The 15,359-nt window shown below is 40.3% G+C and overlaps 1 protein-coding gene across 9 annotated transcripts in view; it reads left to right on the plus strand.

Moving 5' to 3' along the window:
- The window catches only part of CACNB2 (calcium voltage-gated channel auxiliary subunit beta 2), a 272,822-nt gene that overhangs the window by 173,857 nt on the left and 83,606 nt on the right, over positions 1–15,359 (plus strand). For 5 of the 9 annotated variants that reach the window (XM_076331652.1, XM_076331653.1, XM_076331654.1 and 2 more), the window contains one exon: positions 3,403–3,522. In XM_076331652.1, coding sequence (XP_076187767.1) covers positions 3,403–3,522 — 120 coding nt within the window. Of the gene's footprint in view, positions 1–2,004; positions 2,559–2,783; positions 2,892–3,402; positions 3,523–15,359 lie in introns of those variants that run through there. The other 4 variants (XM_076331656.1, XM_076331661.1, XM_076331657.1 and 1 more) reach the window with 3 other exon arrangements.

A 15,359-nucleotide genomic window follows, 5' to 3' on the forward strand; every position in this document is an offset into this window, starting at 1 on the left:
ATAAATGTAATGTTGAGTTTGATTCATGTGATTTGTCAATATAATTAAAATAAATTGAATCATCATGATTTTTTGGATATGCGTTGGGACTGTGGCCAACACAAGACATGACCAGCACTGTAAATGATCTCCGTGGCCTGGAAGATGAAATTCCAATTTTAGCAATTCTGGCCTGACCCAAAAGGCATCTTGCCCTCTTAGGGGAGATAGGAATTATGTTTCTGTGCTTCATGACATTTTTTTAATAGGGTGAGGACCAGTTAGGCAGCATCCCTTCTGGACAGCAGAATGAACAGTAGTGAAAGTGATGCCATGCCACTTGGTCAGTGGAAAATATGATGCGTTAACTGTGAAAGTGCTGCACAAAGCTAAGACCCACACTGTCCATTGTGTGATTGCCGTATCAGGCTTAATGGCTGGTTTGTTTGTTTTTCTCTTATTTAAAGGTAGTGTTGCTTTGGGGTTGGTTTATGACACCGTGCCTTGCTTGGCAGCAGAGTGGCACCGAGGAACTGCAGCGCTGGTGGGGAAGAGTTTGAAGGTGCCCTTTCTGACGGAGGTTGAGTATTGGGGCACCCCGGAGTGTCCTGGGGGCTGGGGCTCTGGGGGGAGGCGGTTATCATAGTCTCAGCTTTCACTAATGCTGTGATAACATCAATGGTTTCAACCACAGGCCAGTGTTGTTTCAACCATAATAGGATGTAAACTCAACACTAAAGTTCTGTCCGCTTGTTGCTGCGCGTCTTTTGCCACTGTTTCCACTGGGGAGCTGTGTCAGAAGCTGTGGCAAAGGGAAATTTTAAAGAATAGCCAAATTTGAAAGTCTCTGGGGAGGTTACAGGGCTTCTGGGTATTTTTCTAACAGACAAGATTTTTCAAAAAACTCAAGAAAAGTTTGAGTGTATTTTCTTTTATTTTCTGCTCCTTTTGCTTTAGCTCAGTAGGCAGTTTGGTTTTGGAAGATCACTATAACATAGCAGATGTATTTGGACTCCTGTAAGCAAAATATCCCTTGGAGAGTAATTTTCTTTGTCAGTTCAAAGACAGCTTATTAAACTCTATGCTGTAACTATTACGGGCTTCAGGAAAGAAAAAACATTTTGAAAGTTAAAATTTACCTTTATTTTAAACTGTTAGTTTAGTGACAACTATTGTTTGCTCTAATAGTGGTTAAATGTAGGCTGCTGCATCACTTGTGACGGGGCAATTTGGTTCTTACACAGACACAAACCGTGGCAGGATTCGGTCCTTCCTGGGACATGGTGACATACTAGGACACGTGCATGACCACTGTTCTCAACTGTAATTTCTATTCTCTATTTTTCTTCTAACTGTGAATTTATATCGAAGGCAGGCACTGCAGTCAGCTACAGTGATCTTTTTCAACTAGAATGTTGCATGTCTGTCAGTGAATCGTAAATGCCCTAGAAAACCATGCCTTAGCATGTTATTCCCACATCAGTTTATGAAAGGATAGAGGGAGGCTCTGAAAAGCAGAATATAGAAATTCTATGTTTTGTTTGGCTTTTGCCATATTAGGATCTAATATTTATGTGTTAAGTGGTATGTTGCAGTTATTCTTTGCTTCTTTCCTCTGCTAATGTCAGAAAAATACAAGCAGTAACTAGGGGGTTAAATTCCTGCTCAAGAGGCATATTTTTGGATTTACGTTTTTGTAAGAGAGCTCGGAGTGGAGCTCAGCGCTTTGCAGCGGAGGGAAGCGCTGCGTGACAGAACTGAGCGTCCGAGGGAAACGTGGCTCGTAGCAGACATACATGACGGGAACGAGACGCTGTACCAGCTCTTCCAGTTTCACAGGGATCTTGCGTTTTCCAGCTGTTTACCCTTGAGATGTAAAATGGCAATTTGGCATAGGCTAACAACCCGGTGTGATGTGAGCATCTGCGTAAAAGGCTGCACATATGGAGCATGCCCAGTGATATGAACAGCCTGTTACCCCACCCCCAGCCAATCTAGGAAGAGATGAAATGAACTTTGCACTTGCAAATGTCACTGAATACATTTTGCGCAGGATTTTAAAAGGTTCTCTTATAAGCACTATTTTTAACAGCCAAATCCGCCCCCCAAAACAGAAAGGAAAAAGCCCTAAGTATTTTTCTGTGATCGATCTCAGTTCATGATCAATTGAAGCATCTCTCACGACATTTACCTGAAGCCTGGCTTATTTTACCTTTTTATCATTCAAGTTGAGATTTTTGGAGGTGGTGTGGATTTTTTGATTTGTTGGTGGGGTTTTTTGGTTGTTTTTTTTTTTAACTGGCATGAGAAAATTTGAGAATTTAATTGCAGTAGAATACTTGGAAACAGTGAGGCTGCAAGCTTGAAAGGCAGAGGGAAGAGAAGGAAGGCTCTCACAGCAGAGCATGGATAGGAAAGGAGCAGTGATTCTGCGGTGCTCAGTGTGCACATGTTTTATGAGATCAGTGCCGGGCGCTGCAGCTGCGGACAATAACTGAGCTGTCTGGCTAATGAAGGCCACCTGGATCAGGCTTCTGAAAAGAGCCAAAGGAGGACGTCTGAAGAATTCTGATATCTGTGTAAGCCCTACGTTTTCATTATCGGCATATATTACATGTATTGCAGAGAGGGAGAGAAAAAAAGACGGTGAGGAGAGGACAGCTGTTTTCGTTCTGATTGAATTGGCAGAACTCTATTTTGTATGCAGGGAGATGCAGAGGGAAAGCAGAGCTGTCATTATTTATAGAGCTGTTCTGGCATTGTGGCTGCTTCCATTGTGGCGATACGGGGACATGTGTTGAGTCCAGACCGATTTTATTAGTTGGAAGTTGATTTGTGGTCATTTGCATGTTTTGCTGAAGGGCAGAGATGGATACGATCCATTTGCAGTTCTGATGGGGAAAGTGTGTCAGGTAAAGAGGTTGCCCTAAAATAAAAATGGATAGCAGAGGTTAAATCTGTTAGCAGTGATATTGTGTAATGGTAATTATTGATACTGAATTTGCATTTTTATTATAAAAAGTCTGTTTCCTTGCTAATACTGTCACTGTTCAGAGTTCTAATTTTTATGAGCCATCCTTGAAGCTGCTGTGTGTCCTTCAGCCCTGCACTGCACCACTGCTGTAACTCTACAGAGCAACTGACTCTGCGTGCTGAAAAGCACACAAATAAGAGCATGGGGATGGTGCAGGAAATAAAACACTGGGGAAGACACCTGCACTTTTGGAAAGTCTCCAGAAGAAAACACTTACCTAGACATAATTTTTTTAAGTGACTTTCCCTTTTGGGCAGTTATTCTCTTTTCAGGGATAGAGAAGTAAGAGAAAAGGCAAAGTGCATAACCACTTCTACTTCTTTTTTTTTTTTTTTTTTTTTTTGAACACTGAAACAACTTGTGGTATTATTTTTCCTTTTCTTGTACAGGGTTCGGCGGACTCCTACACCAGCCGTCCATCCGATTCAGATGTATCTCTGGAAGAAGACAGGGAAGCAGTGCGGAGAGAGGCAGAGCGACAGGCCCAGGCACAGCTGGAAAAAGCAAAGGTAAGGTGTTACTTCATGTCACAGACTCATAAAATGTTCAGCTTTAAAGGACTGTCGTCTCATCTGTTTATGTTTTTAATGTGTTAACATATAGCACAAGACCTCTTATAAAGATTTTCCTGACAACAGTAGAAAATATATTTTCCAGGAAAAATCACTTAGAATTGGTTTTCCGTAAAAGGCACTTGATTGGTTTGCATATTTCAGAATAATCTTATTTAAATATGTGCATTTTTTTCTCTTATTGAGTATACCCGTTTATTTGCAGTGTATAGGGTCAAAGCTTTGAGTTCTTACTGAAGACGTTTGTGGAAGTTTGCCCATGGATCGCTACGGCACTCAAAACTTACAGTTCTACAAATCAGCCCTCAAACATCCTATTCATCTTCCTTCAATGAAGGATCGATCCCTAAAAGTCATATGTAAATAGGGAGAATCTGTTTACAAAGGTCTTTTTTGCCTGAAGACTTCACTGGCTTTCTTTACAGTTTGTGTGTTAAATGACCCCGTGAGTAATATGCTCTAGGACTTGTTAAGACTTCTCCTTCTATCTCCATACTCCTGGCAGATAGTGACAGTTCAGTGAGGAAATACTAAATGAGCTTTGGGTTCTTGCTGTGTGTTTATATATTTTCCATGAGATGCATTTAGGACTGTGAGGGTTTTAGCAGTGAAAGGGTATGGGCTTGTTTTTCTTTCATCCGTGCTGTATCTTTAAGTACTATTGCACCTGTAAAAATCATGCTCATCTTATTTGTTATCATTTGTTTATCACGTCGTTCCAGTTTTTCTTTTCTTTTATGCTATCTGCCAGATCTGGGTGTATCACTGTTTTCCAAGATCTGTTTTCCTTTTTCATTTCTCATCTTTAAATATTTAAATACACCGTTGAGATCCCTCCTCAGATCTACCTGATCTACGTTTCTCTCTCACTTTCTCTCCGACTCCCCTCCTCCATTTTGCCTTGTTTTTTATTTCCCTATCTCCCTTCCGTCTCCCATTCTGTTTCCTTTTCCGCTGCCAGCTTTGCGTCTGCCCATTTACGCCACCTGTTTTACAAGGGTTCTTCAGAAATTCAGGAGTCCAGGTCATTGAGCTATGCACCTGATCATATGGCGAGGGCCAGCTCCATAAATAATGCAGTACTATAACGCACAAGCAGACAGCTTCATCAGGCCAGAAGACTTGAACAGGGAAGCCAAAGATTTTTTTTTTTTTTTTAAATGTAATTGTTGACTGATACTTAATAAGAGCTCCTAAAGCAGCTTTTTAATGAGATGCTGGAACTTGCCAAGAGATCCTGAACATCTCTTTGAAGTCAGGTCCTGCTGTCCTGGGATCAGTATAGCAGAAACTCGACAGAAGCAGCCCGCTTCTTCCCTTCCACCTTGCCTCTTAGAGATGTTGCTGATTGTAATCAGAATTTCAGTTTTATCAGGGTTGCTTTTTGCTAGTTTGAGATTTCTTTGCTCCTAGGAAAGATGATAAAGGCTGCCCTGAAATTCAGGTGAAGTGTTGAATTTTATCAGTAAATGCACAATCTTTAAAAGAAGAGTTGAAGTAATAATATCTTGCAGACTAATCAGGGTAGCAGTACAGCACTTACTGTTGAACTGGTGCATCTCTTAGCGATGAGTAAATCTATGCGAGTGTTGCTATGGGAATTTGGCTTACTGATGCTGGCTTGAATGCACGGACAGCCCTTATGTAATATTCATGACCTCTAGCACAGCTGCCATTGTAGTTTGTAGAGAAACTGCTAGCAGACCCTGACTTTTTAAAACTGTATTTCTATACATCAAAGCAACGTTCTCACTCCAGCTGGCATAAGATGTAGTCTCTAGGTCTGACACCGTCTGAGACTGTAAGACAACTTGCGAACAGTCAAAGTAGCAAAGGCACTGCCAGAATCAACCTGCTATAACAATGGGTAATTCCAGTCATATAGAAAACACAAAATTAATTATTTAAATCATTTGTGCTTTAAAATGAATTAAAGCTGGAACTACATTAGAAGTTTTGTTTCTTGAGTCAAATGTTAAAAATCATTCCAGGCTGTAATGTATGGAAATCGGTTTATGTAGAGGCTATAACAGTGTAATGTTTAGTCTAGTCTAATATTTAAATTAATAATATTAAATAAATTATTATATGCATTTGGGGCTTACGTTTGAAATAAATGTTTAAAAAGATGTAAATTAAACCTAACGCAGTAGATCTAAAATATGACAGGTGCGCTTTTCTGCCTTTATTGGTGACTCAGTTCTTCACCTCCCTGAAACACAGTAAAATTAATGAAGCGGTAACTTGTGTTGGCGCTGCCCGGCTCCTGTGTGCACCCAGACCTGTTTCCCGCAGGCAGCAGGCTTTGCTGCCGGCTCTCCATGGCTGCCTCGCCTTCGCCCTGACTGGCTGTCAGGCAGAGCCAAGTGACGCAGCTGCTTTAACTTTTTGCCTTTTAATATTGTGAGTGGAAGTGTTGATCCTAAATAAAGTCATTACAATTGTATTTGTCACAGGAATTAGAAGAGGATGACATACATGAATAATGCAGCGGTGGAGGGAAAATGATAGTGAATTAAGGGTAGATAAAAAACTGTTGAACTGTGTCACGCACTTAATGAAAACAGTTTAATGACACCCATTTTCCTTCCTTACGGCTAGGGAAAACACCTTAAACCGAAGAGAAAAATATAGTAATAAAGCACACAGTGGCAAATTGTTAGGAGGATATTAAGATTTTTAAATTTGGATTTTTATGGATTCTAAGTGTTTGTGTAACATGAAGCCAGAATACAATATGCGTACCTGATACGTATCCAAACAGGGAAAATAAAAACAAAAAAGCTTGTAAGAAAATACACATTCTGGCCATTTTTATTTATTTATTTACTTATTTATTTTTTACAAGCATTGCTTCTCTGGCAAATGGTTAAGCATATTCTGCTGACTCACTCTGGCATGTGACTTACTGTAAGGAAGGTGGGACCATGGGCGCATGTACTGAGTCGTCCAGGGACGGAAAATTAAGAGGCAACTGATGAGGCTACCTGCAGGCCAGCAGCTATTCCCAGCGGAAACAAATCTTCAGATGAAGCTGTTAAGCTCAAAGCTGAGATAAAGTGTTCGTGGTTAGAACAGTTTAGCAATGCAAATGCAGAGAGGGTGATTTTTGTTGGGGTTTTGTTTGGTTGGTTGGTTTGGGTGGGCGTTTTTTGGGTTTTTTTAAAAAGAAAAAAACCTTCAAGGCACTGAGGACTTCCTGGGAATCCTCCTCATAGTCCGTAGCATGTGGCTATCTCTAGGATAGAGACCTGCATTGTGGCTGAGTAGGGCCCACTAATAATGTCCAAATCTAAGGACTTGTACTGGTATTTTACTGAATTTCCTATTTCCATAAAAACATGAATTTTAAGCATTCACAAGCCAAAAAATAAATAAGAAGCCCAATGACATTAATTGCTTTTGTTGTTAATATTTTAAAAATTGTCATTTCTACAGAAAAAAGCTTTTTAGTTTTGAAGGGTGAGGATTAAAAATAAATGATAGTAAGTAAAGATATTTTTTTGTCCATTCCCTGCAAGTATTCAATTAATTATCTCTTAAAATATCGCACTGAGTGAGAGGGATGAGATCAAAGGAAAACTGTGAGGTACAAGTATTAGTGAGACCTTAAAATTTAGTACTAAATGAGCTAAAGTTTGTACATAAGAAAGGGGACTTCAGTAATGATTTTTTGGCCCTCTCCAATGCTGGTAAAATCAATTCAAATATTCTGTTGATTTATTTTTCCTCAAGCACATCATGCGTTATGAACTAGTTTTTGACTGAAATACCATTAGTCAGGTGGTCTGTAAAGCTCTTTCTCCTCCTCTGCAAGAGTAACTTCTTTCTTCTCTTCAGTCTATTCTCTTCAAATTTTTAGATTTTGTCTCTTTTTTTTTCTCCTGTGGCTTTAGAGGTCCTTATGCAGAAACAATTTCAAATGAGATATATAGAATATTTTCAGCATTTTGGAAAATGAAATTGTTTTTTTTAGCTGTTTCTAGTACCTTGGTTACTTAACGTACCAGTTTAATAATCCAGGTTCTGTTTCTCACCTGGGACTAAGGGACAGTGCTATGCTCTTTGTTCTCTGTTAAGGATTGCTCTCAACATCCTTTGGGCCTGAAACTTCTTAAGTGGCTGTCAAAGTTGGATTGTGGCCTTCCAGAAGTCAGTAATTGTGTCCATAGTAGGAAATCTCAGTTCCTCTCAGCTCTGCTTTGTTTGCAGTCCACCTAATGCTCTACTGCTAGCATCCCTTTTAGGAGTTTGTTAAAACTTGAAATATCCATAGTCCTAGTGTAAAAATGATTCAGATAGCATTTTAAGTTAAGATGGTGAACCACTGAAATTTTGATACCAGACATCCCTTTGTTGGCTCTTAGGCAATAATATAAGCTGTTGTGTTTCACTTTCTTGATGTGTGCTGTAGTAGTGGTGATGGCTTGTGACTGTGAGTAATAATGCAATGTCTTAAGCGTATTGCATTGCCTCCATGCATGGGCTGGGGGGACAGCTTTGAAATGTGTAGCAGGCTGGGATAATGCCTACATATCCCTGCAAGATATGCCTTCCTCATGAAGGCATGAGAAAGATTGTCAGATGTAATTATCCAGTGCAGTGTGCCAAGACTAGTTATTTAAGTATTTATTCACTCTCAGACAGGTTTCACAGCCTCTGAATGACCCCATGCTGCGAGCAGGCAGCTGCAAGGCTAGTTAAGGTATGTCTACTTAAGCTGCAGTAGCATTTTTGACAGACCAGAAGTGCCCATCACTTTGATGTGTGTCCTTATATTATGTCAGCTTGTTCCATCATGGAGACTCTTTCTATTTTCTCTCAACTACGAGAATGTCATGGTGCTGAACAACACCCAAAGCTATAGCAACGTAGGATGGTACTTTGTGTTAGCTGTTGTGTATGGTAATATTTTTTGTATTGATTTCTTCTCATTTGCCCTTCTGTTTTAGAATACTTCCACTGCATGTTATCATTTAGGTAGCTAATGTTGCGTGTCAGAGTTGCTGGGATTACATGGGAGCTGGCACAGTGGTCTAGCTGGAAATAAATGAGTTGTCGATCCAGAAGTACAGTTGCAAATCTGGTTGTTGCTTAGCTGGAGGCGAGTTCTGCATTGCTGGATCTGCTCAAATCAGGTTACAGATACTCTTGTTCTTCATTTTCTTTGTTCATTTCTGCTGCTTTTTCTTAGGACTGTAACATTGGGACGTAAAGCCGTTCCCTTTATACTGCTGTCTGTGACCTATAGTTTTTTCTTGTTTATATTCATGATCTATTTTGTCTTCAATTTAAGTGTATACACTTGTTCTACACTAGTGCCCGTCATTATGTTGGTTATTTCCCTGAACAGTTTATCCGTTCTCACGGTTGGGCTGCATTGTTTGGGGGCTGGAATTGTTTCTTCCAGCAGGGTCTCATGTAACCTGGAATCAAATGCTCCAGAAATAGTACCCTATCTAATTGAAAAACATCTGTCATCTCCCATTCATACTGTGATTACAGAGTGATCCAATCTGTTTCATAAGTATCCTTTCCTCTTCTGCTTCCTGCCTGTGAGTGGGGAAGAAAAGAGTGGTGGGATATTAACAGAGCCTAAATTTAGATACTTAACTGTAGGTAGGTCCTAGAGTATCCTGACGTGCTTTAAATAATCAGCAGAAAGAGATAAATTGTCTCTGAGGAACAGAGAGACAATACTGAGAAAAAGTCCTGAGGACAAGCATAGCTCTTCTGCCTGCTCTCACCTGCTGCTTTCACATGCGCCTGCTCGCTTCCTTGACAAGATGTCTTTGCTCTGACTTTATCTGCATGTTTAAATTCCTGTATAAAGGGCAGTAACACAAACATTACTTTTTGTTTGTAAAATGAAACCTGTTCTTTATTAAAATAAGTGTTGAAGATAACCAAAGTAAGCGTTGTAAGCCAAGTACAAACACCTGCATGCATCTTAAATCCTTGTCTGGACTTTTTCCTCCTCCTCCCTCGGGTCTCCGTGGCACACACGACCTGCTAGCTGTCAGACTCTGCTGCATGGCTGGCACTGCAGAGGTTACAGCAGAGGTTCCCAAACTGTGATGCGCCTGTTGCTGGCCAGTTGTACGTGGTGACAGCCGCATGCTATCTCCTACCTGTGGCTGCTGAGCTGAGCTGCAGGGTAAGTGTGCTCAGGCCAGCCTTTGCTGTGCCTTGGGCGGCGGTGACCGATGGGTCCGGATGTCGGGTCAGATGCTGGTGTGGGGGTCAGCGGATGCTACGGAGGGTTGTAGGAATCATATGGGAGGATGAGAAGCGGCTTTGGGGATGCTCTCTGTGACCGGTGGGGAGTGAGTGTGGTTGATGGACCCTGGGAAAAGAGGAATTAAGGTATGCCTTTGCAGGCTGCTCAGGCTGGCACAAAAGTGAGCACTTTCACTGATGTTAGATATAGGCAGATGCTGCTGGTCACTCTAAGCAAAGTATTTTCCAGTTAAGACATACATGCCCTGGTTCATTAACTTTCTTGAGGTTTATTTATAGGGTCTGATTTACTTTTGCCAACATCCGAGATGGTATGCTGTAATCCAGAACTTCACTTTTCTCAGCAGCTGGTCCAGCTATCTGAATGCCTTTTTTTTTTTTTTTTTTTTTTTTTTAAGCGGATAACGTATGTCTTTTTACTTAAAAGAGAATACTGATTCAAAAATAGAGGGGAAAATAGGATTTCAGGGCACAGGCCATTGTTAAAGGTAGCTAAATATTTGTAATCACCTTAAGGTAAATGCTGAGCTTTTTGTATCTGTAATATCTATTTTGGGGATAACTTAAATAATTTTATCTTTTCTACTCTAAATGATTGATGTGTATTTCCCATTGCAATTCCAGCTTAATGTAGAATCTGTCTGGAGATTTTTTGGGGGTTTGTCTTTTTTAAAATCTTTTATTTTTCTGAAATGAAAACATTTTACAAGTACATGTTTAAAGGTAGGCATTATTGATGCAGGTTTGTACAAGCATTAGGGCTCTTAGTTATTCTTGAGTTCAGCAGACTACAGGATTTTAAATGTCTGTGGATCTGGACCTGTGTTTATATCTGTGTGTGCTTATACACATATGTATGCATTATATATATCCATATAGACATAGATGTGTATATATGGATATACATTTGTATTTATGTCTGCATGTATTAGGTAACTGCACTGGTGACTTGAAGTGGCCATTCATGTTCTACAGATGGTAATTTCCCATTGTAAAGTGTTTATTTTGTACGCAGGGAGAACCGTTGTACCAAAGGATTAACTTGTGAGGAAATAGAAGGGTTTTATCAGAGAACAAAGTTATCCTGTAATCAGAGCTGGTAGTGGACTGCCATGGGCTTTTTGAAAGCAGGAATGAGATGGAGTAAGGACTTCAGTGCAGCTAACAGTGGCACACCTTGCAGAGATGCCCCAGCTAACACTGACCAACGTGATGTGGTGCAGGGGCTTGGAGAAAGACTAGTTTGGACAACAAAAGCGTTATGCTTTCTGCTGTTGTACCAAAGTGGCTATTTTCCAGCCAGTTCAGGAACTAACCTGATTTCTGTTAGAGCAGACACCTGGCTGATGTGTGTTATTACGCAGGGAGGTACTTCTCATCTGCAACAAAAACAAACCCCCAGACACAGTTCTTGAGCCCTTGGCAAAGATCTGAATCCCCTCCCTCCTCACTAACACACTCTCCCAAAAAAACAGGAAGGAAAAAGAAAGAAAAAAGCAGGTATCTGTAGTTTCGGTTTTATACTTAATCAGGGAAAAAAAAAAAGGAAGGAAGCTTCAAAAATAATCTTTTTTTTTCATAATTGCAACTTGTTTTATAACATTACATACAAGATGCCAATGAGTTCTAACTATAGGTAGCAGTAGAGTGCTTTGGTACAAAAATTAGACTGAAGTTAGATGCCAATTCAAAAGCGTTTCCTTTGGAAAATTTAACATTAGTTACATAAACTAGACACTGGTTGTATAAAACATAAGAAAAATCAGTAGGAGGTCAAAATAAACCTGTGATACCTGGGAGGAAGATACTCTGTGTTCCCAGGTTAGGAACATTTTAAGTGCAAAACTCAGCTTGAACTATGAACAGTGTCTGGATTCTGCATAATTCATAGTATGAGAGAAATTAATTAAAAATAAAGATTCAGAGAGGCCCCCACTGATTTTTTTTCCTGCCATCTTTTCATCTATATTCTGTGTAAAGCCACTGCACACCCTAGAGCAAAAAATATAGCGTGAACTTCCCCTAACATTCACTTAAGGAGCCTACAGAAACCTCTGAACACCTTCTCTGTACATTTAGCCTCCAACCCTGTATTGACATTTTCCTCCATCATTTCATAGTCACCTGGTTTGTATTTCCAAATACAATATGATACAGAATATTCAAATGCATAAACCCTCTATTTTATACCTTTAAAATCAATCCTAAAGTAAAATGTATGTGCTGAGATACATTTTGGGCTGTAACAAAATATCAAAGATTAAACAGACATTTATCTTTTGTGGAAGGATGGATAACCATTTACCCTTCTCCCTCCATTTCTGTGATGTCAATGTATACAATGGCATTTAGTCATACCATTTTACAACTACCTAGTTTACTTTTGCTTACTTGATTGAACAAGTTCAGCTCTAATAGCAAGGAAGCAAGCAATCAAATACTTTTATTGGATCAGATATGAAATCTTAACATGTAAGTTTTAGGTGACATGCTTTAGCATATATTTCCCACTGTTGCAGTTATTTTTCTTAAAAAAACCTTCTCCTCCTTGTTAAATAGATAAATATGGTATTTCCATCCAGGATTTTTTATTTAAATCCAAGTTTATTGATAGCAACACACATGCAAATGCTACCTAAGTTTTTTAAAGTAATACAATGTCAAGCGATACAACTGTGCAAACAATGCAGATGTTACTAATACTGCTGGAGAAAATCCAAGGGTTTCTCCCATTTTCTTTTTCTTTACTCTCCCCAGCTTTACTCTTACTTAGTCTCCTCCCTGCCCATATTTGGGTAATTTTAGTATACTGTAATTGTTATATTATTTTTTTTTTTTAAATTCTTTTGGTTACCTCCAACAAGTGGCATTAAAATGTGAACTTCTCATTTGTTTATTCTTAGAAGGGATACTCCCTTCTTGCATCTTTTCTTGATGTTGGAATGTTTAGTGAAATAAAATTTTCACAACTTTCTAATGCTTATAAAACGATCTTTCTTTGCTAACAGCTTAACCCATTTTGGTTTATGAATGTAATTTTTTTTTCTTCTTTCTTCTTGGAAAGGTATGGTAGTACATTGATGATAAATAAAATATTTAAGATAAATATATGACTAAAGTACATACCAACAAGACTGTCCTTTATTCTCATTTTGGGAATCTTATCAGGTAGATACATATTTTCAAGGTGATTTATTGTTTATTATATCTGGAATCCAAAATCCAGTGATGCCTTGTTTTCAGTATTTGAACAGATCTGCGTTTGACAGGTATGGAAAGTGGGGATGCAGCCTGTGGTTTGGGTTTTTATTGTGCAAATATACTAGTGTTATTGATCTGCAAGCCATCCTTTTTCAGTGACTGAAGGAAAAGTGAAGGGAAAAATATCTTGAAAGGGAAGACGAAGGATCAAACTGTAGCTGCTTTGATTATTTTGACTGGAGATGTCAGAATGTTGAAGTGAGAGAAGAGATGCGCCTGCTGCTTCTTGACTCCATCCATTCTGGCAATTATTTGAAAAATGAGTTTTAAAAAGTTGTTGGATTCTAATATTTCACTTGTGGTAAAACAGACGAACACAAAGCACATGGGGTTACTGTAACTCCCGATCACCTCTGGCTGTCATGAGAGAAACACTTCCTGACTGAAATAAAAATGAGAAGAAACGCTGAGTACCTGCCATCTTGCGAATCAGCTGTGCACATTGCTTTTAATAATCAGCAGTAAGAAATGGCAGTAATTGGAAAGGCAAATGTATTTCTGACTTTAGTAGCAGCCAAATTACATCTGAAAGCATCCTTCCCAGAGGAGTTGTAAGGGAACTTACGACATTTATCCCAGCTCTTTCATTATTCTGACCCTTTATTCCCTTTTTGCAGCGAGGCAAGTGTCTCACCCACAAAGTACAAATTTCTTTGCCTTCTCCCCTGGTGTTTCCTGGTAGTTTAATCCAGTTGAGACGTAACACAGAGCCACCATGGAAGTGCTCTACTGTATTGCTTGTTGTTTTCTGCCTCTATAGTAGCCCCGGTGTGTTCAGTGAACCTGGTCTGGTGGGGGCTGAGCGTGGGCCTGCCTTCTCTTGCTGCCTCTCCTGGCGCTCAAGCAGCCTGCTGCAGGCAGAGGGATGTGACATTAGGTTCCCTGACAGGAAGGTGAGGAAGAGGCGTGTTTCTAGTGCCTGTCCTGGCTCTGCCGGCAGTGACCTGGGGACCCAGATAACTCCAGCAGCCTGTGACAAAGCAGATGGGTGCTTCCCTCTTGTGAGGATGAAGCCGTAGAGCTGTGCTGGTGTAGATGTGCTGCGTGTGTGAACTCAAATGCAGTTGAAACCCTTGCTTGTTCCTCAGAAAGGGAAAGGTTCCTTACTCCTACTTTTAAACTCTTCTCAGCATAAAATCACCAGATTAAATCACCCAGCATATAACTGTATCCTTGCTGTTTGCCTCCCATAGCAAGAGCTTATCTTGGCATTAGTCTCAGTGCTGGGTAAAATCTCCAAGGAAAGCTCTCAAACCAAGAGTTTCTCTTGAAAGCCCATGACTGAGGTACAGGCCTGAGGATGGGGGATGGTTAGGGAAAGGTAAACATGGCAAAATAGTTTTGGAAAGGAACAGACATAATGTAGATTGATTCACACAGCCTTGTTCTGTGAAAATCCGGTGGGAAGGAGGAGATACAGGGAGTTGAACCTTGACATTCTTGAGCGGGTTTGAAAGACTCAACTTTTACCTTGCATTTCTCAGACTCAACAGTCTTTCTCTCTCACCTTTTGATTGTGCTGCGTCTCTCTGGCAACGCAGTTCCATGGCAGTGGCTTTGGCTCCAAAGAATTAGTTTAAGAATTTTCCATCCGCAGCTGCTCAGTTCATTTGTTTTTTAGGGTTATTTCTAAGCCAGGTCAGTTAACCACAGTGAGTGCGGTGCAGCCTCTTGGGCAGCAGTGTGGCCATGTGTGCCATGGGGACGTGGATGGAGACTGAGGGCTCCATACCAGAAGACTGAAAAAGTAAGTGTACCTTTTTCAGCCAAGAAATCCATCTTCTCCTGTCTGGGCTAGGATCTTGCACTTAACCTACCGCTGATCCTAGTTTCTGATACAGCAGCACATGCTGTTGGTTGTTCATCAGTCACAAGTGAATTTAATTGCTCTTCAGGACTTTCCTTCAGAAGCTGTCTGATGTGAACAGGGACGCATCTACACTCCTGTTTCTTAATCCCAGATGTCCTGGTTTCAGCTGGGATAGAGTTAATTTTCTTCCTAGTAGCTGGTATCGTGCTGTGTTTTGGATTTAGGATGAGAATAACGTTGATAACACACTGATGTTTTAGTTGTTGCTAAGCAGTGCTTACACTAGCCAAGGACTTTTCAGCTTCCCATGCCCTGCCAGTGAGAAGCTGGGAGGGGGCACAGCCAGGACAGCTGACCCAAACTGGCCAAAGGGATATTCCATACCATGTGACGTCATGCTCAGTACATAAACTGGGGAAAGCTGGGCGGGGGGCGGGGACTGCTGCTTGGGAACTGGCTGGGC

The sequence above is a fragment of the Aptenodytes patagonicus genome, chromosome 2 (genome assembly GCF_965638725.1).
Source record: "Aptenodytes patagonicus chromosome 2, bAptPat1.pri.cur, whole genome shotgun sequence".
Classification (NCBI taxonomy): domain Eukaryota; kingdom Metazoa; phylum Chordata; class Aves; order Sphenisciformes; family Spheniscidae; genus Aptenodytes; species Aptenodytes patagonicus.